Below are 22,496 nucleotides of genomic sequence, written 5' to 3' on the forward strand. Positions count from 1 at the left end.
AACTTCATTCACATATGATCGAGAGTTGGAAGTGAATTGAGGGTCAAATGCTGACCGGACACTGGCTCCGGTGCGACCGGATGCTGGCCGTAGGGTGCGGTCAGTTCATTTGACCAAGGTGATTGCGTCTGGCACGATCGGACGCTGGAGTGGTCGAGTGACCGGACGCTGAGGTCCAGCGTCCGGTCGACTCTAGTAAGGTTCTAGAGAGGGAATTCTATGACCGGACGCGATCGGTCAGTACTGACCGGACCGTGGGGGTTCAGCATCCGGTCGAGTACAGTAAGGTTCCAGTGAGGGTTTAATGCGACCGAATGCGTCCAGTCAGTGATGATCGAACGCTGCCAGCGTTCGGTCAACACTTAAACACTGGTGTGCGGGTTGAACTGACCGGAGTGTCCGGTCAACATGACCGGAGCGTCCAGTCACCCCGCGGAAGCACATAATGGTTCGTTTTTCAGCCGGTGTTATAAATAGAAGCTCCACTCGTGTGTGGAGTCACTTTTGCTCATTCCAACAGCTGAGAAACACGTTTGTGAGTGCCAAGAAGAGCAAGGTCCTAGTGAGGTGATTGAGATTTGAGAATCCATAAGAGTAGCCTCATTAGTGAATCAAGAGTAGCAAAGTGTGCATCCACCGTTCTCATTAGGCTTCGCGTGGTCAAGTGAGAGTTCGTGCTTGTTACTCTTAGTGATCACCATCACCTAGATGGCTTGGTGGTGATTGGGAGCTTGGTGATCACTCGGCGGAGCTTGTGGGTGACCCAACTCAAGTTGTGAGCGGTTGTGGGTGATTCACTGCGACGGAGTGTCGAAGAATCAACCCATAGAGAGCACTTGATCCTTGCGCGGATCAAGGGGGAGCTACACCCTTGCGCGGGTGCTCCAACGAGGACTAGTGGGCAGTGGCGACTCTCTGATACCTTGGCAAAACATCGTCACTTTCCTCTCTCTCTCTATTTACTTTGAGCATTTACTTTATGCATTTACTTTGAGCAATTCAATACTTGTTTTTACATTCATAGAATTGCCATGCTAGAGTAAGTTTGGAACATAGGTTGCAAGTCCTTTGTGCGTTAGATTAATAGAAACACTTTTCTAGGCACAAGGGGTTAATTGGGCTAACCGTATGACTTAATTATTGCAAGAAAATTTAGAATTAGCCCAATTCACCCCCCTCTTGGGCATCTTGATCCTTTCAGGCTCTTTCTAGACCGACTGATTGGAGGTGGGGATGGTGGAGATCTAAGCACCGCACTAAGTCTGAGACTTAGGAGTGGGGGCTTGGAGTCCACGTTTGGATGGGGACTTGGACCCCATGATAGGAGAATGATGGGTTGGTCCTGCTTGTGCCTGGGGTACAAGCGGGGCGTGTGTTTTGGGGTACCCAGCTAGGCACATTGATTCATGAATTATCAGGCAATCTGGTATGGCTTGTCTATAGTCTAACACCGTAGTAAGAATTGAAAGATGAAAGGTGATGAATTGGAATTGTTTGCTCAACTCTTGCTTGAAAGTAGAACAGGTGCTTACATAGAATAGTTAGATAAAGAATTAATCATGACTACTAATAATAACATAAATAAGGATCCACCATTAGTATTGCTTTCTGCAAAAAGGAAACCATCAAACCATAAAGCTTATCATATCCCTTGGAGTCAGGAAATTATTTCCACTAGTCAGATAAGTCTTGCGAGTACATTGTGTACTCAGGGTTTATTTACCCCTGTTGCAGGTACTACTTGAGGAGTAGCCATTGTGTGAAGGATTCTTCTGGTGGGCATAGACGAATCCTTGCTTATTATCGATAGATGTTTAATTGATGTTTATTTTCATTCTGCTATTTAATATTCCACACTTTAAAGTTGGTAATGTAATAATACAGTTTTTAAGAATTTTGGATGTATGAAATGGACTAAGTATTGTAACTCGTTCTCATTATTGGATCCTTGGGGAAAAGTTTGGACTATTCGGGCTTTCCCTTGGGGTGTGCCCGACGGAACCTGCCCGACGTAGCTTGCTTTCGGGGTGCTTAGTGTCTGGTGGAAGATGAGCGCCTCCGAAGGTGTGATATTTCGGGTTGTTCTGCCATAGTTGGTACCAGAGCTAATAATGAGTTTACGAGTTTCATCACTTTTTTCTAAATACCTAAAATTTGACCAACAAAAGTTTTGCGAAAAGTAGGATGCGATAAAATTATGTAAATAAGTATGGTCTATCTAGGATAGCGGCACTAGTTTTATCTAATCAGTTTTCTGCAGAAACACTAACTTATGCTACATAAGAATCACTTAAACACAAAAAGTGAGCGTGTGATGTGCCAAAAATTCTTACGAATGCCGCTATATTCTGGCTTGAGTGAACGTATAGGCCGATACATGCATCATGATAAGAGAATCTTGTTTAAATTAACTTTTCCCCTACACGTATAATTGGGATTAGTAAATTGATAGGATAATTTAAAAGAATGCTTTAATAAACGTCTTATCATTTCTCTAATCTCTTGTTCCTAATCTAGAGGGTTGACCTAAATGGTTGGTTCCTATCTATTTTCATATGAACCTGAGGTTCGGACTCGGGAGCACCAGTGTCGGAGCGGGCCACGGTCTTGGCGAAGGCCAAGGTGAAAGTGGACGGGGCAATGAGCACGGCAATGGGGAGAGCCATGAGGCTCCCCTTCTGGCTCCTCCTCCACCGCCACCGCCTCCTCCGATGACTCATGTGGAGATGATGGCGGAGATGTTGGCTACTCATCGCGAGTTAGCCCGTGCCATGGAGCTATTGGCATAGGCTATCAGTGGCTTCGCCCATGGAGGCCACAGGGGCAATGGTGGGAATGGGGCTGGTGACCGCGGTCTAGAGGGACCCTGCTCTTATCAGGATTTCTTAAAGACGCACCCACCCATGTTCACACCGACGGCTGAGCCTCTAGATGCGGAGCATTGGCTTCGTATCCTGGAGCAAAAGTTTATGCTGCTCACTGTAACTGATGAGCAGAAGGTGCGCTTTACAGCACAACAACTATTGGGGTCCATGAGTGCATGGTGGGATACATTCAATGCCATACAGCAGGCGGATCATTGGGTGACCTGGTAGGAGTTTACTGCGGACTTCAGAGAGTATTATATTCCTATTGGTGTTCTCAACAAGAAGCTGACGGAGTTCCTAGACCTGCGACAAGGGAGTATGTTCATGATGGACTACATCAACAAGTTCAACCACTTGTCATAGTATGCTAGGACTCATGTTGATACAGATGAGAAGAAGAGGGACCGCTTCTATCACGGCCTCTCTTGCAGCCTACAAAAGGAGTTATATACTGGGAACTATCAAACCTTTGGGGCGATGATGAACGCTGCTATTGCCATGGAGGGCTTGCAGCATCACTCTCAGGCAGAATGGAAGCGCAAGCAGGTGGCTACTGGGTCTTCTAGTCACCCCAATGCTCAGAAAGTATAGGTTGTCAGGTAGGTGCCCTATCAGTCCTCGGGTGGGCATTCGTTTCAACAGCCTCAGCAAACCTTTTAGGCTCCTTCTACTCAGTATCGTGCACCCACTTAGCTGGTGCAACATCAGCAGCCCCAAGGATAGCAGGTTCCACCTTGTTTGGGATAGGGGAACAAGCCTGGTGCTTGTTTCAAGTGTGGCAAGGAAGGCCACTATGCTTGAGAGTGTCCGCAAAACTAGCCAGTCCAGTCTGCTTAGCCATCAACTAACTCTAGGCTAATCAAGCGAACAGTTATCAAGAAGAAAGTGCTAGTCAGCCGATCTAGACAGGTTAATTTCACAAAGGCTGAGAAAATATTACAAAATGAACCGGTGATGGCTGGTATGTTCACCATTGATTCCCATTTAGCTTATGTGTTGTTTGATTATGGTGCATCACATTCATTCATGAGCATGGGTTTTGCACACCGGCACAATATACCTCTTCTGGCTATACCTTTTGCCTATAGAATCAGTACTCTAGGTGCACATATGTGCGTTAATACTCAGACAGAAATAGTGAGCTTAGTATTAGCCACTCACACTTACCGTCTCCAGTTCATGGTGCTGCCTAGGCAAGGCATTGATGTAATTATTGGAATGAACTGGTTGCGGGTATATGGGGTAGTCTTGGATCTGAAGCAAAGAGTTGTAGAGTTATGGCTTCCTTCTTCTGAGGATAGAATGTCTCTTCTTGTGCCCTCAGATCCAGTCTTACCTATTGCTACTCATGCTAAAGCTTCTCCTAATCTTGCCTCTATTCCTGTGGTATGTGAGTTCAAGGATGTTTTTCCTAAAGATCTACTTGGGTTGCCACCAGATCGAGATGTGGAATTCTCCATTGAGTTAGAGCCTGGTACTGCTCCTATCTCTCGATGTCTGTACCGCATGGCCTCGAAGGAATTGGCTAAAATGAAGAAGCGGTTGGAAGAGTTGTTGGAAAAGGGATTCATCTATCCTAGATCTTCACCATGGGGTTGTCCAACCATTTTTGTGAAGAAGAAGGATGTCACTCTTTGGATGTGTGTGGATTACCGCCCTCTCAATGCGGTAACCATTAAGAACAAATATCCTTTACCTCGTATTGATACTTTGTTCGATCAACTAGCTGGTGCCAAGGTGTTCTCCAAGATTGACCTTCATTCAAGCTATCATCAAATCAAGATTAGACCACAAGATATACAAAAGATAGCTTTTTCTACTAGGTATGGGCTGTATGAATACCTAGTCATGTCTTTTGGTCTCACCAACGCTCCTGCATTTTTCATGTACCTAATGAATTCAGTCTTTATGCCAGAGTTGGACAAGTTTGTAGTGGTATTCATTGATGATATCCTGATATATTCCAAGAACAAGGAAGAGCATGCCCAACACCTTCAGATAGTACTGGCTCGATTGAGGGAACACAAGCTGTATGCTAAATTCAGCAAGTGTGAGCTTTGGTTGGATCGAGTGCAGTTTTTGGGGCATGTTTTGACACCTGACGGTATTTTTGTAGACCCTATCAAGGTGCAAGATGTGCTAAATTAGAAGTCTCCCAAGTTAGTGCACCAGATTCGTCAGTTCCTTGGTCTAGCTAGATACTATTGGCGTTTCATTTTAGATTTCTTCAAGATAGCTCAGCCAATGACCAAGTTGCTCCAAAAAGAAGCCAAGTTTTTTTGGAGTTCGGCCTGCGAAGAAGCATTCGAAGCTTTGAAGACATTTCTTACCACTGCTCCTATTTTGGCCCAACCAGACACTGACAAACATTTTGATGTATATTGTGATGCTTCGAAGATGGGGTTGGGATGTGTGCTTATGTAGGAAGGGCATGTGATAGCTTATGCTTCACATCAACAGAAAAAGCATGAAGTGAATTACCCCACCCATGATTTAGAGCTGGCTACTATGGTCCACGCTCTAAAGATTTGGAGGCTTTATTTGTTGAGCAACAAAGTACACATTTTTATGGATCACAAGAGCCTCAAGTATATTTTCACTCAGTCCGAGTTAAATATGAGGCAATGGAGGTGGTTGGAATTGATCAAGGATTATAACTTGGAGGTACATTGTCACCCCAGAAAGGCCAATGTGGTAGCTGATGCTTTGAGCCGATAGTTATATCAGGTTGAAGAAACACCTTTGTCTCTCTACCATGCTGAGGTGCTGGCTCACATTGCCTTAGTCTCAGAATTACTTGAGCAGATTATTATGGAGCAAAGGCAAGACCCTTTAGAAATTCCTCACATCAAGAAGTTAATTGACAAAGGGCATGGTCCTCAGTTTAGTATTGATGAGCAAGGTGTAGTGAGGTACAAGGATAGATGGGTGGTTCCATCAAATGAGGAGCTAAGAAGGAAGATTTTGAATGAAGCTCATCATTCAAAGCTGTCTATCCATCCTGGCAGCAACAAGATGTACCATGATTTGCGCCACTTGTATTGGTGGTCCAACATGAAGCAGGATATCACCAAGTATATCATGGAGTGCGACACTTGTGGGAGAGTTAAGGCAGACCACATGCGTACCCTAGGATATTTGTAGCCCTTGCCCATTCCTGTTTGGAAATGGGAAGATATTTCCATGGATTTCACTGTGGGTTTACCCTACACATCCAAGGGCTATGACTCTATTTGGGTCATTGTGGACCGTCCCACTAAGTCTGCTCATTTCCTTCTGGTGGACACTAGATATATAGCCAAGAAGTATGCTTAGATATATTTTGATTGGATTGTGACCCTGCATGGAACTCCCCTTACTATCATCTCTGATAGAGGGTTAGTTTTTGTCTCTCGTTTCTAGGAGCAACTTCAGCAATGTCTTGGTACTCGTCTCCTTAGAAGCTCAGCATATCATCCACAAACTAACGGCCAAACAGAATGGGTGAACCAGGTACTCGAGGACATGTTGAGAGCTTATGCCATTTCTTTTCCTGAGAAATGGGATGAATGCCTGAAGTTAGCTGAGTTTTCTTACAACAATAGCTATCAGGAGAGCATTCATATGGCACCATTTGAAGCTCTATATGAAAAGAAATGTAGGACACCACTTAACTAGGTTGAAATGGGAGACTATGGGTATTTTGGGCCTGATTTCATCAAAGAAGCTCAAGAGCAAGTCAGCATTATTCAGAGTCATTTGAAGGTAGCTCAGAGCCGATAAAAAGCTTATACGGACAAGCGAAGAAGGCCCTTGCAGTTTGTAGTTGGGGATTATGTGTACCTCAAGGTGTCTCCTATGAGAGGGGTGCATCGGTTTGGCGTCTGTGACAAGCTAGCCCCTCGATATGTGGGTCCTTACAAGGTTTTGGAGCAGTGTGGCCTAGTTGCTTATCGTCTCTAGCTTCCCGATATTTTATCTGCGGTACACAATGTGTTTCACATATCACAGTTGAAGAAATATTTGTGGGTCCCTAATGAAGCTGTAGAAATTGAAGGAATTCCCCTCCAGCCTGATTTGACTTATATTGAATACCCTGTCAAAATCCTGGACGAAAAGGAAAGAGTGACAAGGAACAATGTGGTGAAGTTCTATAGGGTATAGTGGCAAAACCACTCAGATGATGAAGTCACATGGGAACAAGAGAGCTATATATCAAAGCATTACCCCCACCTTCTCTCTGGTTCAGATAGGTAGTTGTTTACATTGAAATGTAATTCTTATCTCTTTTCCCACACTAGACACATGAAATCTCGGGTCGAGAATTTGTTTTAGGGGCATAGATTTGTAACACCCATGATGTTACACTGTATAGTCTTTTACTAGAACACTACATGGGCATCATATTTATGTGTAAATGTGTGTAATATAGGGTGTAAAGAAATGTACGTAACTTGAAACGATCATCGGAAACGCGAAACGAAAGATACATTCAATGTCGCGTTATATCACTTAGGGTTTTAAACGATTTTTTATTGAACGAAAATACTATAGAATGCATATACGGCACTTTAATAAAGTTTGTAGTGTAAGCTTCATAGGTGATGATGAAATACTTGAGGTCGCGAAAGGAATTCACTAGCTAGCGTATCGAATAGCTTGGAAACCGAATTCAACACGAATCCGATCGAGACTTAGTCGAATTTCCTAAGTCGGGAAGCGGTTTGACAAGGCCAAGTTTGGCAATTTTTGTAGGCGAATTGGATTAAGTAGTGGTAGGGTTTCATGGCTGGTTTTGATAGCCTAACATGCCTTCTTGAGTATGGAATAGGTGGTTTAGCAATTGAAGCATTGAGTTGGATTTTTGGGATGCTTTAAAAAGCGTGCATGACACGTTTCCGGACGGTTGCAGCGTCTGGGCGCGGTCACCGTGACTCGGCCGGCGTTGCCGCTCACCCATGCATGCACCCGTGTGCACCACCACGCGGGCTTCGCACCACCGCTGTTGTGCTCACGCACGCGACTCACGCACGCAAGCACGCATGCACTCACGCGCACGCCGCGCTCGGCGGGACGCTAGAGCTCGGCGAGCCTGGCCACTCTACCACCGCCGTCGTGTCCACATGGCCGCTCTGCCACCACCATCGCGTCTGCCTACGTCACTCTGCCACTGCCATCGCATCCGCCTGAGTCGCTCTGCCACCACCGTCGCATGCGCCTAAGCCGCTCTGCTGTCTCGTGCTCGCCTACGTGGGACCGTGTGCGCATGGCTGCACTTGGCCTACTACGGCCCACATGGCCCTACCCACACCATCGCCTTGCCACACATGGGCTTGCCCTGCCTACCTAGCCATCACATCCATGCTTGATGCGACGCTACACTGTTGCCTCTCCCCAGACCGGCGCTAGCCACTGCGGCGCAAAGGGCCGAGCCACCGTCGGCTTGCTAATTTTGGCAATGTGGCCAACCTTCCTTGGGTGCGTTTGGCTGATTCCCCAATGGCCTATAGCACATGCGTGCTTGAACTCCGAGTTGACAGCCACGTCCTTCCACAGCAACGTCGAGCCAAGCCATGCCGACCTTCCCCTGTTTCCTCTGTCGCCATGGTCGCCGGACCCACACCTTCAATTTGGCTTGGTGGAGTCACCTCGGTCCAATTAACTTTGCCCATAGCTCCATTGTGTAGTCAGCCAGCCACCCGACCACATCTTGTAGTGATTCTTGTCGTGCCATCCTCCAATTTGGAGCTTCCTTCCTGCCGGGTCGATAAGACCTTATCGGCATGCGTCGACTGAAGGCCCCCACTCTAGAGCTACTTGCGCTCGATCTGTTGCACCACCCACTTTGCCTCCACCTACTCATCACCCGGCGCACCCTTGCCAGGTTGCTATCACCTCCCAGCCACCCCTGACGTAGTCTTGCCACCGTGGTGCACCACTGCACCGTCCGTGCGTACGTGGCCAGCTTGGCTCGGGCCGCCTCTAGTCGAACCACCACCTCGTCTAGGTCCGCGGTGAGTACCTTGAGCTCATGCGCTACCCCTACTGCTCCGGCATCGTTGTGGCTAACCGGAACGGCACTGTTTTGCTGCAGGAGCTCCGCCGCTGTGGCTCGCCTTTACTACGGCGTCCTGGCTCATGTTTTCAACGCCCAGCGTCTCGCGTTCGCGCCTAAGCAGGTACTGGCTCCTTAGATAGGGCGAGGAGGGTCCTAGGTGCCTGCGCGGGGGCCATCGGTGCCATTGGCCGCTGTGCCGGCGTGCGTAGCCAAGTCAAGGACCTTCCCGATGTGAAGACAGGTTGTTGCAGGGGCCGTTTTGCGTAATCACAGACTGATGGAATAGTGCGCTTAGTGATCGCGCTATTATCGGATAGGCCAAGGGCGGTTTCACGAAATGACCATCACGCGTGGGTCTCCCCGTCGCGGGCCGCCGATGCGCAGTTGGGCTGCGCCGCGTGGGCCGCGCTGGTGGGTCGCGTATGCGCGCGCGCGATGTGCGGAAGTGGGGCGCGCCGCTCGCTCGTGGGCCACGCGGTGGATTTCAGTTTTTCATTTTCCAGTAAATTAGTAAAGGTTTATTCAATTTAGTTTTGAGCTAAACTTTGAAAAAATATAATAAATTCTGTAGATATCCAAAAATAGCAGTGTTCGCCTAAACGACCTAAACGACCGATTAAACAACAACTAAACGGTAAACGGTGGTAAACTATTTTGTTTAGGGAGTAAACGGAAATTAAACGGTTGACCGTTTAAACGGTCAAAAAATGAGAAAAATGGTCTAAACGGCCTAAATGGAACGGAGATAAACAGTATTAAACGGGTTAAACAGCTGTTTAAACGGTTGTTTAAGCGAACACGAGGTAAATCTAGTTTAGTTTTATACGGATAAATTTGTATACTTAAGTTTATTATATTTATAAATGTGTACACTTGATATGTTACATGCATAAATATCTATATTTGATTCTTTTCACATGCATAAATATATATACATACCAAAATAATTGATTTTTACTAGGATAAATATGTATAAATGCTAGAATACTGGATTTTTTACATGCACATATATAATTATATGTATTTTTTTTTAAAGTATAAAACCGTTTAAACCGTTTAAACACCGTGTAAACAACCTAAACGCTAAACGAAGGGCGACCGTGTAAAGACCGTTTACCATTTAGGAAAACATTGAAAAATAGTGAAACAAAATTTGTTAGGTTCACAAAAATGCTATGTATCTATTGGTGTAGTTAGTTTATAGTTACCTGTGATAATGATAGTTTCATTAATTCATGTAGGAAAGCTTAGTATTATTTAGCTTAATATTTATAGGAATTTTTGTGGCAAATTGGTGATAGTTTTAGCCATAAAATTTTTATAGTAGGTTCATTAGATTATTATGTGCTCACTGTAATTTTTGTAGCCATTGAGTAGGCTGGTATATAGGGTAACTAATACTCCTTGTTTTAGTATATATATAGTAAACCGGTATTAAGAGTAAGAATGCATTTAGTTGCCATGTTTCATACTTGTTAATGGTAGCAATAGGTAACTTAGCACCTTAGTCGGTAGAACTAGCTTAGTAGCTTGATAGGTGTGTTCGTATTTTAAGAGTTGTTGTTGTCGTATTACTAAGTGTTGCATCATCATTTCATGCATGTAGATAACGAGTTGGTAGAGTTCGTTCCTGCGGGCGAACAAGAGTTCGAGGAGATCATTGAGGAGTATGAGGAGGAGATTCTCGTACAGGAGGGAACCCCGGAGCCATTCGTTGCTAACTCTATTGACACACCGCCTGCCCAAGGAAAGCCCCGGTGCATAACACTCCTTGAGTTTGCCGAGTGCCCGAAACACTCGGCAAAAGACATAAAACACTCGGCAAATGGTTCGCCGAGTGTAACACTCGGCGAACAGCACTCGCCAAAAACAGTGACGGCAAAGCCGACTTTGCCGAGTGTCTTTTATCGGGCACTCGGCAAAGCCTTTGCCGAGTGCCCGACACTCAGCAAAGTTGAAACCGAAAAAACCCGAAAAAATGGGAATTTTTACCCAAAAAAATGAATTTTTTTTATCGATGGAGGCCCCCACTGGCCAGCGCCCACCCATCTACGACATTTTTTGCGTGAATTTCATGGCTACGCGGTCGACGCGATTCGAACCCGAGATCTCCCGCTGTGCACGTACCTCCTCTACCACTACACCACACTCTCACTTGTGTCTGGATTCCGTTTTAGTTCCCAATATATTATACTAAACCGAGTGTAAATTGCATGTTTGAGGCCCTAAACGAATTCAAATAAAAAAGTTGTAAACTACAAAGTTTCATAACTTTTCGAGATCTACACTTTTAGTTTAGGAAGTTTTTCCATCCGAGGTCGTTTACAAAATTTGAATTTTAAAATTTTGAAATTCAAACACAGTTTTGCATGACAAGATGTTTTCAAATCAAAAAGTTGTAAACTACAAAGTTTCATAACTTTTCGAGATCTACACTTTTAGTTTAGTAAGTTTTTCCATCCGAGGTCGTTTACAAAATTTGAATTTTAAAATTTTGAAATTCAAACACAGTTTTGCATGACAAGATGTTTTCAAATCAAAAAGTTGTCAACTACAATGTTTCATAACTTTTCGAGATCTACAGAGTTTATTTTGGTTGTTTTTTCATCCGAGGTCGTTTGAAAAGTTCAAATTTTAAAATTTTGAAATTCAAACGCAGTTTTGCATGACAAGATGTTTTCAAATCAAAAAGTTGCCAATTACAAAGTTTCATAACTTTTCGAGATCTACAAAGTTTATTTTGGTTGTTTGGTCATCTGTTCATCCGACATGGTCGTTCTAACATTGTTCACAAATCTTATATATCTCTCTTGTAGTTTCATAAACTACAAGAGAGATATGTTAGATTTGTGAACAAATTTATTTTCACTTTGTCGTATGAAGAAAAGACCAAAACAAACATTGTACATCTTGATGAGTTATACAACTTTGTAGTTGAAAACTTTTTCATTTGAATTAATTTACTGCTTCAAAATGTGCTTTGAAATTTTCTTTGCCGAGTGTCAAAAAATAACACTCGGCAAAGAAGCTCTTTGCCGAGTGTCAAAAAAAACACTCGGTAAAGAAGCTCTTTGTCGAGTGTCAAAAAAAATACTCGGCAAAGAGACTCTTTGCCGAGTGTTAAAAAAACACTCGGCAAAGAGCCTCTTTGCCGAGTGTCAAAAAAAAACACTCGGCAAAGACGTCTTTGCCGAGTGCCTGAAAAACAACACTCGGCAAACCACCTAGCACTCGGCAAAGAGCCGGTCTCCGGTAGTGTATCTGTTGGTGTAGTTAGTTTATAGTTACCTGTGATAATGATAGTTTCATTAATTCATGTAGGAAAGCTTAGTATTATTTAGCTTAATATTTATAGGAATTTTTGTGGCAAATTGGTGATAGTTTTAGCCATAAAATTATTACAGTAGGTTCATTAGATTATTATGTGCTCACTATAATTTTTGTAGCCCTTGAGTAGGCTGGTATATAGGGTAACTAATACTCCTTGTTTTAGTATATATAGTAAACCGGTATTAAGAGTAAGAATGCATTTAGTTGCCATGTTTCATACTTGTTAATGGTAGCAATAGGTAACTTAGCACCTTAGTCGGTAGAACTAGCTTAGTAGCTTGATAGGTGTGTTCGTATTTTAAGAGTTGTTGTTGTCGTATTACTAAGTGTTGCATCATCATTTCATGCATGTAGATAACGAGTTGGTAGAGTTCATTCCTACGGGCGAACAAGAGTTCGAGGAGATCATTGAGGAGTACGAAGAGGAGATTCTCGTACAGGAGGGAGCCCCGAAGCCGTTCGTTGCTGACTCTGTTGACACACCGCCTGCCCAAGGCAAGCCCCGGTGCATAACCCCTATTTTTGAATGATCAGTGAATATACATATATGATGTGCATTTATGTTACAGGCATTTCATGGAAACTGCGTGTATAAATATACTTACCTATGAGTCCTACTAGTATAGGTCGAGTAGCTACTGTGCTCAGGATTCGGTAGCATGAGTAACATATCGTTACTCACAATAGGTGATTATTATCACTCCTGATAAAATGGTGGAAAGGAAAATGGACACCGAGTAGGGATATGGTTTGGTTATTGGTGGGTGCAAGAGGTTGTGTCCTGCGGTCAACAGGGCATAGCTTGGTTACACTTTTTCCCTATCTATGTCGGTTAAGGGCTGGCCGTTGCATTAGGTTCTACGTAAGTCATAGACTTATTATCCCGAGCACATACTTGGGTATGGGCATAGGGAAGACTTGTTGTTCTCTTGTCGTGGGTTCCGGCTCTTTCTGGACTGACTGATTGGAGGCGGGGATGGTGGAGGTCTAAGCACCGCACTAAGTCCGAGACTTAGGAGCGGAGGCTTGGAGTCCAAGTTTGGACGGGGACCTGGACCCCATGATAGGAGAGTGATGGGTTGGTCCTGCTTGTGCCTGGGGTACAAGCGGGGCGTGTGTTTTGGTGTACCTAGCTAGGCACATTGATTCATGAATCGCCGGGCAATCCAGTACGGCTTGTCTACAGTCTAGCACCGTAGTAAGAATTAAAAGATGAAAGGTGATGAAATGGAATTGTTTGCTCAACTCTTGCTTGAAAGTAGAACATGTGCTTACATAGAATGACTAGATAAAGAATTAATCGTGACTGCTATTAATAACATAAATAAGGATCCACTATTAGTATTGCTTTCTGCAAAAAGGAAACTAGCAAACCATAAATCTTATCATATCACTTGGAGTCAGGAAATTATTCCCACTAGTCGGATAAGTCTTGCGAGTACATTGTGTACTCAGGGTTTATTTACCCCTATTGCAGGTACTACTTGAGGAGTGGTCATTGTGTGAAGGATTCTTTTGGTGGGCATAGATGGATCCTTGCTTATTATCGATAGATGTTTAATTGATGTTTATTTTCATTCCGCTATTTAATATTCCGCACTCTGAAGTTGGTAATGTAATAATATAATTTTTAAGAATTCTAGATGTATAAAATAGACTAAGTATTGTAACTCATTCTCATTATTGGATCCTTGAGAAAAAGTGTGCCCGACGGAACCCGCCCGGCGTAGCTTGCTTTTGGGGTGCTTAGTGTCTGGTGGAAGATGAGCGCCTCCGAAGGTTTGTTATTTCAGGCGGTTCTGCCACACTCCTCCTCATCCTCACTCTCACTATCGCTCTCATCATCGGATTGTACCTTAGTGGCCTTAGTGATGAAGCATGTTGATGGAGCATCAAATAGTGAAGTCTTGTTGTGAATGGTAATACTTGCAAGAGCCTTCTTCTTGGCGGTCTTCCTCTCATCATCACTTGAATCATCATCATCATCACTTGATGAGGCATCACTATCCCATGTGACACAATAAGATTGACCCTTCTTCTTTTTCTTGAAGGTCATCTTCTTTTCCATCTTCTTGTCTTTCTTGTTGTCATCATCATTATCACTATTGTATGGACAATCCGCAATGAGATGATCCTTGCTCTTGCACTTGAAGCACCTTCTTGGTTCTTCCTTGTTCTTGGATGAAGCCTTTCTTCTTCTAGCACCATAGCCCTTCTTCTTCATGAATTTGCCAAACCTCTTCACAAAGAGAGCCATTTCTTCATCTTCATCATCATGAGCACTTGAGCATTCTTCATCACTTGACTCATCTTTCTTCTTCTTGCCTTTACTCTTAGATGATGCACCTGCCTTGAAAGCAACACTCTTCTTCTTCTTCTTCTCATCCTCTTGGCTAACCCCATCCCTTTCTACACGGTATGTGTCTTGAGTGACCACATCACCTAGTACTTGGTTTGGGGTCATTGCATCCAAGCCACTTCTCACTAGAATGGTGACCAAATTATCAAATCTTGGAGGCAAGCACCTTAGGAACTTGTGTGAGAAATCCTTGTCTTTTACTTTTTCACCTTGGTTCTTGAGATCATTGACAATTACTAGGAGCCTATAGAACATCTCTGCCATGGTCTCTCCTTCTTGCATCTTGAAGCTTGTGAACTTCTCCTTGAGAATGTAAGACCTGGCACTCTTGATCGCTTGTGTGCCTTCAAAAGATTCCTCCAATTTCTTCCAAGCCTCATGAGCATTCTCAAGATTCTTGATTTGCTCGAATACCTTCTCATCAAGAGCATCATGGATGGCACTAAGAGCAATGTCATTGCTTTTCAAGCTCACTTCTTCCGCTGCCGTGGGGGCTTCTAGATTTTCAACCTCAAACTTCTTGTCAACCACTTCCCATATCTTTCTATTCATTGATTTCAAATGAGTGGTCATTTTTGCCTTCCAATAACCATAGTTCTCGCCATTGAATTGGGGTGGCCTCTTGGTATTGTTGATTTGAGCTATTTTGACACCGAAGGATGTTAAGCCTCAAATAACGGTGGTCTCGGCTCTGATACCATTTGAAAGGTCCTAAATGCCTAGAGGGGGGGTGAATAGCCTATAAACATTTTCTACGAAAACACTTAAGCAACCGGTTAGACAACTAAATGGCAAAATATAATTTTGCACTAGCTCTACAAGGGTTGCAAGCCACCTGCCACTATTCTAGTCAATTAAGATCACTAAGCACACAAAGAGCTAAGTTACTACTACTACTTTCGTTAAGCAAGTTAAGAACTAAAACAACTAAGCAACAACCTTAGCTACTCAACTAACTAGGTAACAACCTCTACAACAAGATAAACAAGAAAGTAATGCAAGAGAGGTTGATAGTGTTATACCGAGCCAGCAAGTGTCAATCAATGAATATCAATAGAATTGCAAGGAGACAAATGACACAATTTTTCTCGCGAGGTTCACTTTCTTGCTGGCAAGCTAGTACCCATTGTGAAGGCTCACTCACTTGGAGGTTCACGCGCTTATAGGCATCACACTCCTAACCCACACTTGGGTGCCGTACAACCAACACAAGATGAGGGCACTCAACTTCACAAGCAATTTAAAAGAGTGGCTTTTGGCACTCCGCCGGGGAATAAGCCCAAGAACCCAATAATCATCGGGAGTGGCCATGAACAATCACCAACTCATGCCAAAGCTCCTTCGCTGCTCCAAGCCATCTAGGTGGCGACAACCACCAAGAGTAACAAGAAAATCGCAGCAACAACGATCACCAAGTGCCTCTAGATGCAATCACTCAAGCAAAAGCACTTTGGATCACTCCCAACTCACTTGGATGCATAATCAAGCAAGAGATTGAGTGGAAGAGGCTTGGCTTAGCTCACAAGGATGTATTACTGATGAAAATGTGCAAGAACGTGAGCTAGAGCTGGCCAAGTTCTATTTATAGAGGCCCCAAGCCTCCACTAGCCATTACCTCTTCACAGAGGCAACTAGACAGAGCAACAGTGCTCCAGACCGAGGGGTCCGGACCATTCATCCTGGGTCTGGTTCCTCACCGCAACAAACCAGCGCCTGCCATACGTCCCGCCATTCGAATGTTACCGTTGCGCGAGCTCACTGGTGAGTTCCTGTGTGTTCGGACTGGGCTCCGGACGCTACAGCTCAGTGGTCCGGACCAAAGACCTAGGGTCCGGTCCACTGCCATCGACGAACGAGCAGCTGCCATGCGTCCTTTTTTAACGAGGTAGCCATTGGCGCCTTCACCTGCTCACTCGCGTGCGTTCGGACCCTGGCCTTTGAACTAAGCACAGTGCTCGTCCAGACCATCCAACACTAGAGTCCATAGCATTCCAATAAGCTCCCCGAGAGGCAAAAGCTGTCCGGACTTGGTCCGGACTGGCCAACCGAACCAACACCGCCGTTCGGAGCAGCCACGCCGTCTCCTTGCCCACCACGTGGCTAGGGCTGTAGCAACCGGACCAAGGGCCGATGGTCTAGACGCCTCGCGCCATAGGGTCCGAAGCTGTGTCATCAGCACAGTGCCCCTAGGGTTTGCTTTCGGACTCATCTCTGATGGTCCGGATGCCCCAAGACCCTAGGGTCTAGAGCCCCTTTTCGCCTCCTTTCAACTCCAAACTTTCACCCTTGCTTCCATGTGCCAACATCAAAGTGTTCCACCACTTGTGCACGTGTGTTAGCATTTTTTTAAAGCATTTTCCAAGGGTTCAGAGATAGCACACTAGGTCTTAATGCAAATGCATGAATCACTCCACCTAGTGGGACTTGATAACCACAATTACCATGATTTTCCCCTCTTCATAGTACGATTATCTATCCTAAATGTGATCACACTCTCTATAGTGTCTTATCACCAAAACAAAAATGGCCCTAACCATAGACCTTTGCCTTGAGCCTATTTTTGTTTTTCTCTTTCTTCTTTTCCCAATTAGGAGCACTTGATCAACATCAACTAGGCCACCTTCATCACCTTGAGTGCCTTGTAGCTCCATCACTTGGGGTGTACCAACCTATCTCATAATCACACTTAGAGCAATATGTTAGTACACTAGGTTTCATCAAATATCCAAAATCAAACTAAGGCTTTCAATCTCCCTCTTTTTGGGAATTGATGACAACCTATACAAAGATATGAAATAAATTTAATTTCAAACTTGAGTTGCTTGTCCAAGCGATTTGATCGTGAATAAAGATTGGACAATCACCACAAATTCGATTTTGGAAGTATTAGCTCCTCCTACATATGTGCTAAGTGTGTTTGGTTTAAAGCTTGCACATATTCATGAAATGGAGTTGTGGGAGAGTAATAGCTACCAAACGATGCTATAGTGTATAGAATGGACCTTTGAAGCGTGATACCAATCGGAGTGCACTTTTTACACCATCCTTAGCTCCATAGTTAGCTAGATACATCAAAGACTAAATACCTCGTGAAATCAACATTATAAGTTAGGCTCTAGTACCACTTGATAAACACAACTATATCTAGCTACCAACTATGCATGCTAGTATTTCATTTCATCATTCAAATTCTATTACTAGCATACACCACACAAGTATGTATATTAAACTTAAAAACTTGTGCAATGCAAACAATCATATGTAGATGCACATTCAAATGCCACAATCAAGCCTCATGAAGCCGCAGCCCGAGCAGCCATTGTCGCACTGTTCAGCAGCAGCAGGCCTATGGGCATGTCCTGCTCTACCACTGCAGGCATGCCCAGGTTGATGCGGCTTACAGGTTTGTTCCCTCCATGTCTTCCCATGGCTGCTGCTCGTTTTTTATGAAGCGGAGGTCTCAAACGGAGGCCAACAAACGACGTTAATAGCGAAAGTAACGGAGTGCTAGATTGCAGAACGGATACTCACTTTTAATGGTATTTTACGGCGCGATGACCTTTCGATGGTATTTTCCGAATCTCGTGTTATTTCGGTGCTATGAAACCAATTTTCCCTTAATCTCACTTTACATGCCCTGACATTGCATCTCATAGTGCTGCACTAATACACTCCATATACAGCAGATGAAAACAGCATGTTCGAAGTATACTCTTTAGGTATATTTTACAGCACTAATTCACTATTATTACGAGCTATGACGTTGCTGCCTTTTGTAAGCTCTACTGTCCCTGTATTCGTGCAGGTAGCTGAAAGATTTAGACTTTGGGAATGATCTGGTAGCTAAAAGGTTTAAACTTTGGCTTATAATGCCTCCATGATTTTCTAACACGGGGAAACTATTTATCTAAGTCACCGTCAAGGAAATTGCTCACATGCTCGATGGAAGAACAAAATGGTATGTCAGCTCTCTAATGTGTTGGCTGCTATCAACCCATCCTTGTGTTTAGCTGCAAACTGAAGTTACATTTATGTTATTTTCCTTGGAATAGAATGGGTGACGAAGAGGGAACCTTCTGCAATCCAAAAGCTGCAGCAAATATTGTAAGATTCTAGACATCTATTAGGTCATGCTGTATATTTTATGCCCATTTGCAGTGGCGTCATCATGTTCTCTGTCATTCCAAACAGGAAGCATATATGTACTCAGGATGCTATGGAGCCGCATGGTCCAGAATTTGATGTGATGAATGCCCTCCTAGACAAAGTTGCTGCGTACAGGGCTGGGCATGCCCAACAAATGTCTCCTGTGTTTACCATTCAAATTCTTGTGTCCACGTGGTACCTTATGTAGAACTATAGCCTGTCTATATTGGCTTATTGACAACAAGTGCCTTGTGTAACATGTGTTTATGTCAACCTATTATATATCAATGTAATGTGCTGTCATCAAAATATTATGTCTTTCAGTCATATCTATTCTTTGTCATATGTATATCTATTATTCCATTTATCAAATAGTCATAAAACTATCATGTAAAATTATCACGCGCGCATAGGCGCACGCAAATTACTAGTCTACTCTTATCAAAGCAGTTTGCTTTGGCCGCCTCCTAGCCTGTCCATGACAACAAATTTTTTTTACCGCGTTCGATCCTGAATTCACGGAGTGGATTGAACCTCCTTCCCACCGTAAAAAAACGCATCCTTATCCTCTTGTTAGCTTACGAGGAGCCCGTCGTCCTCTTCCCTGCGCTTCTCCTCCCTCCGCCGCCTCCCCTCCCCCATCCCTCCTCGCTGCGGCACGCCAGACGGGCCTGGCCGCGACCTCCTCCCCGTGATGTGTGCTGGCAGGAGCCAACGCCCGCGCCGCCACTCCGTCTTCGTAGCGCCGCCCCTCTCCATCGCCAGCGCCGCCTCTTCCGATCGCCGGCTCCGTTGCTCCGCCTTCTCCACAGTGTCAGCCTCATCTACAACCTCCTCAGTTCGTGATTTCTTTGTTGTCTAATTTTTGTTTTGTCTTTACTGGATTCGTTGCCTTGCCTCTGCTAGGCCTAGCGTTTCAGGCGGTGGCATACAGGGCCCCTCGACGGTGGTGCACAGGACCTAGGCCACCGGCGCCACTCGCCAGCAGGAGCTGATGCCCGGCATGCTCTGCTTCCGTTGCGAGGCCACCGCTGGCTCTGTTTGCCAGGAGGGCCACCGACGCGTGCTGGTCACGGCTGCGCACCCATGCCCCCATGGCAGCGAGCCACCTGGTCATCCCCTCTTTAGTTTCTCCACCTGCACAAAAGGCCACACAACAGGTATGGATGGATCTGCAGCTGTTGTTTCCAGCTGCTTTCATTATACATTTTATTCTTGGAGGCAACATATATGGTGTGTTAGGTTTTTATTTTTGTTCGGATTTGGTGTTCTTTGACCAACCTCTACAATTTCTTTGACCTGTGTTTGAGATGAGCATGGCATCTTGTATTTGTAGCTAGATGTGAATGACTCTGTAGGAGTTGCATAACGTGTGTTCAATGAAATGTCGATGTATAAGAGTTGCATAACATGTGCTCGATCGAATGCCCATGTGATATGTGGTTTGTACCTTTCGTTTTGCTAACCTGTATTTCATCTACAAGGGTGTTCTTTGACCGACCTGTACAATTTCTTTGACCTGTGCTGACATGACCATGCCATCTTGTACCCCAGCTAGGTGTGAATGATTCTATATGAGTTGCATACCATTTGCTTGATGGAATACCGCTATGAGATATGGTTACTCCTATTGTTTTCCTAACCTCTTTTGCTAGCCTCTATTTCACCTACAAAGATGCCTGCAGCCCAACTCCAAGGTGTATATAGTTTTACAAATCTAAACTATAACTACTCGAGCGTTTATTTTGCAGATCATCTTCTACCTGTGCATATGTCGGATGGTTAGTTTCAGGTACCGTTACCAGGCTCTGGAGGATTAGCTATGGGCATTATTGAAACTAAGGTAAATACTTGGGTTTCCATCTTATTAGGTTTAGCTCAAATCACTTCTTTTTAGTTTCATGGCCATACACCTACCAGCCTTTTGAATTGTCATCTTAATTCTGCTTGGCATTACTAGAACTCAGGTAAATACTTAGTTTTACATCTTACTAGATTCATCTCAGATCACTTTTTTTAGTGCCATGTACATAGACCTACCAACCTTTTGAATTGCCATATCAATTCTGTTTCAGGAAGCCTATAAAACAATTGTTTTCAGACAATTAAATTTCAAGGACTGCTGTTATTGGAAGGGGTGTGCCGTAGGTCACTAGAGAATAACTGCTTTCTTATGTTTCTTGTTTTATAAATATAGCCAACGGACACTGCTTAACAGCATCAGCTTTACTCTATAGGAAATGAATTTATATGTTGTGCTACCCACAACGAAGATTTATCTCTAAAACTATGACTTTGTCATGCTATAATTTGAAGTGTTTTTTTAAAACAAATCTCGAATGTTTCAGGTTGCCAAAGGGCCATCTCACATGGTGTTGGCTGATGACAGTTTTAGTACTATAGTTGGTGAAGTAAAGATCTATTTACAGCAGCATCAAAGCTTTCATAAGGTTTGTGCTATGAGCGTTTGTTTAATTATCGTTGACACTTTGTAGCTACCTGAACATACACATTCTCATTAGAATATAAATGACTCCAACTATTCTTTTCCGAGCAATTTTGCAATGTTCGTGATATTTGATTTGATTCTGGTAGCTACATTCGCTAATTAGTTTTGTCTATTGGTTGAGATTTTTTTTCAATTTAACTTCCTGATCATCAGGTTAACTGCTGACATAAAAAACATGGTGTTGGATCTTATTTACCCCAATCCACAGTCTATTTTGATAGCTACATTCACTAATTAGTTTTGCCTATTTTTGGAGATTTACTGTTTAGTTAAACTTCCTGCTCATCAAGTTAGTTGTTGAGCTCAAAACCATGGTGTCGGGTAAGATTGCCTAGATTGAAACACTTTGTCTTCATCCCTCGGTCTAACCCATTTTATGTACACATCGTTCATTCGTGGGGTAAGATTGCCTGGATTGAACCACTTTGTCTTCATTCCTCAGTCTAACCCATTTTATCTACACATCGTTCATTTGGATTGCTAATTATGTTGGAAAGAAAATATGGCAAATCATTCATGAACTTCATGGCTTACATTTTAGGTTTAGGAATCACTGCTGCATCCGACAAGAACAACAACATTGACAATCTTTGCAGGAACAATTGGGTTAGCATCCCTTGATAGCACAGCTTTTTAAGTGACTGTTTCTATAGTCTGTATACTTGAGTTGCTTTTCCACTGAATGTGGATGTAGTCTGTAGTCTGTAGTCCTAAGTTATTTTCTATGATACAATTTCTTGTGTGCCTGTTTACTCAGCTTATTTTCCCATTACTTACTTCATGTAATGTCTTAGTTGAGTTGTTGATTATTGAAATGGTAATGCCTTTGAGTTTGGCACCATAGCGCTTTCACAAGTTCTGAAACTCAAAGGTTAGTTTGAAAAGAAATATTTTGTTGGCAATATCTACTGTCTTGGTTATATAAATGCTGCTATTTTTCATGTTACATGTTCTTGTTGATCTCTTTTATGAAAAGTTACTTACAGTATTGACATAATGGTAATTCAGATTCTTGTAGCTTTGTCGTCTCTTCTTACACAATCCAGTTACCTGTGTATAGGTAGTGTATTTCTGACATCTCAGTTCAATTAATTCTTTGATTTAGTGATTCACTAATGTATTCATATGTGCAGTTTGTTCACATTTTTTCTGTAGATGTCATTTCATGATTACATTTGTCTTCCTGGTTTCTTACATATTCAATATGTCGATTCTCAAAGGTACCAGCATCAATCAGGTATGCGCTCC

At 43.6% G+C, this 22,496-nt stretch overlaps 1 protein-coding gene across 1 annotated transcript; it reads right to left on the minus strand.

Annotated features, from left to right (window-relative positions):
- Nucleotides 1-14,023: 14,023 nt before the first annotated feature.
- On the minus strand, nucleotides 14,024-15,166 carry LOC136487937 (uncharacterized). Its single transcript, XM_066485023.1, has one exon. The coding sequence runs from the start codon at nucleotides 15,164-15,166 to the stop codon at nucleotides 14,024-14,026; it is 1,143 nt and encodes a 380-aa protein (XP_066341120.1).
- Between the last annotated feature and the right edge of the window lie 7,330 nt (nucleotides 15,167-22,496).

The sequence above is a fragment of the Miscanthus floridulus genome, chromosome 10, assembly GCF_019320115.1.
Source record: "Miscanthus floridulus cultivar M001 chromosome 10, ASM1932011v1, whole genome shotgun sequence".
NCBI classification, from domain to species: Eukaryota; Viridiplantae; Streptophyta; class Magnoliopsida; order Poales; family Poaceae; genus Miscanthus; species Miscanthus floridulus.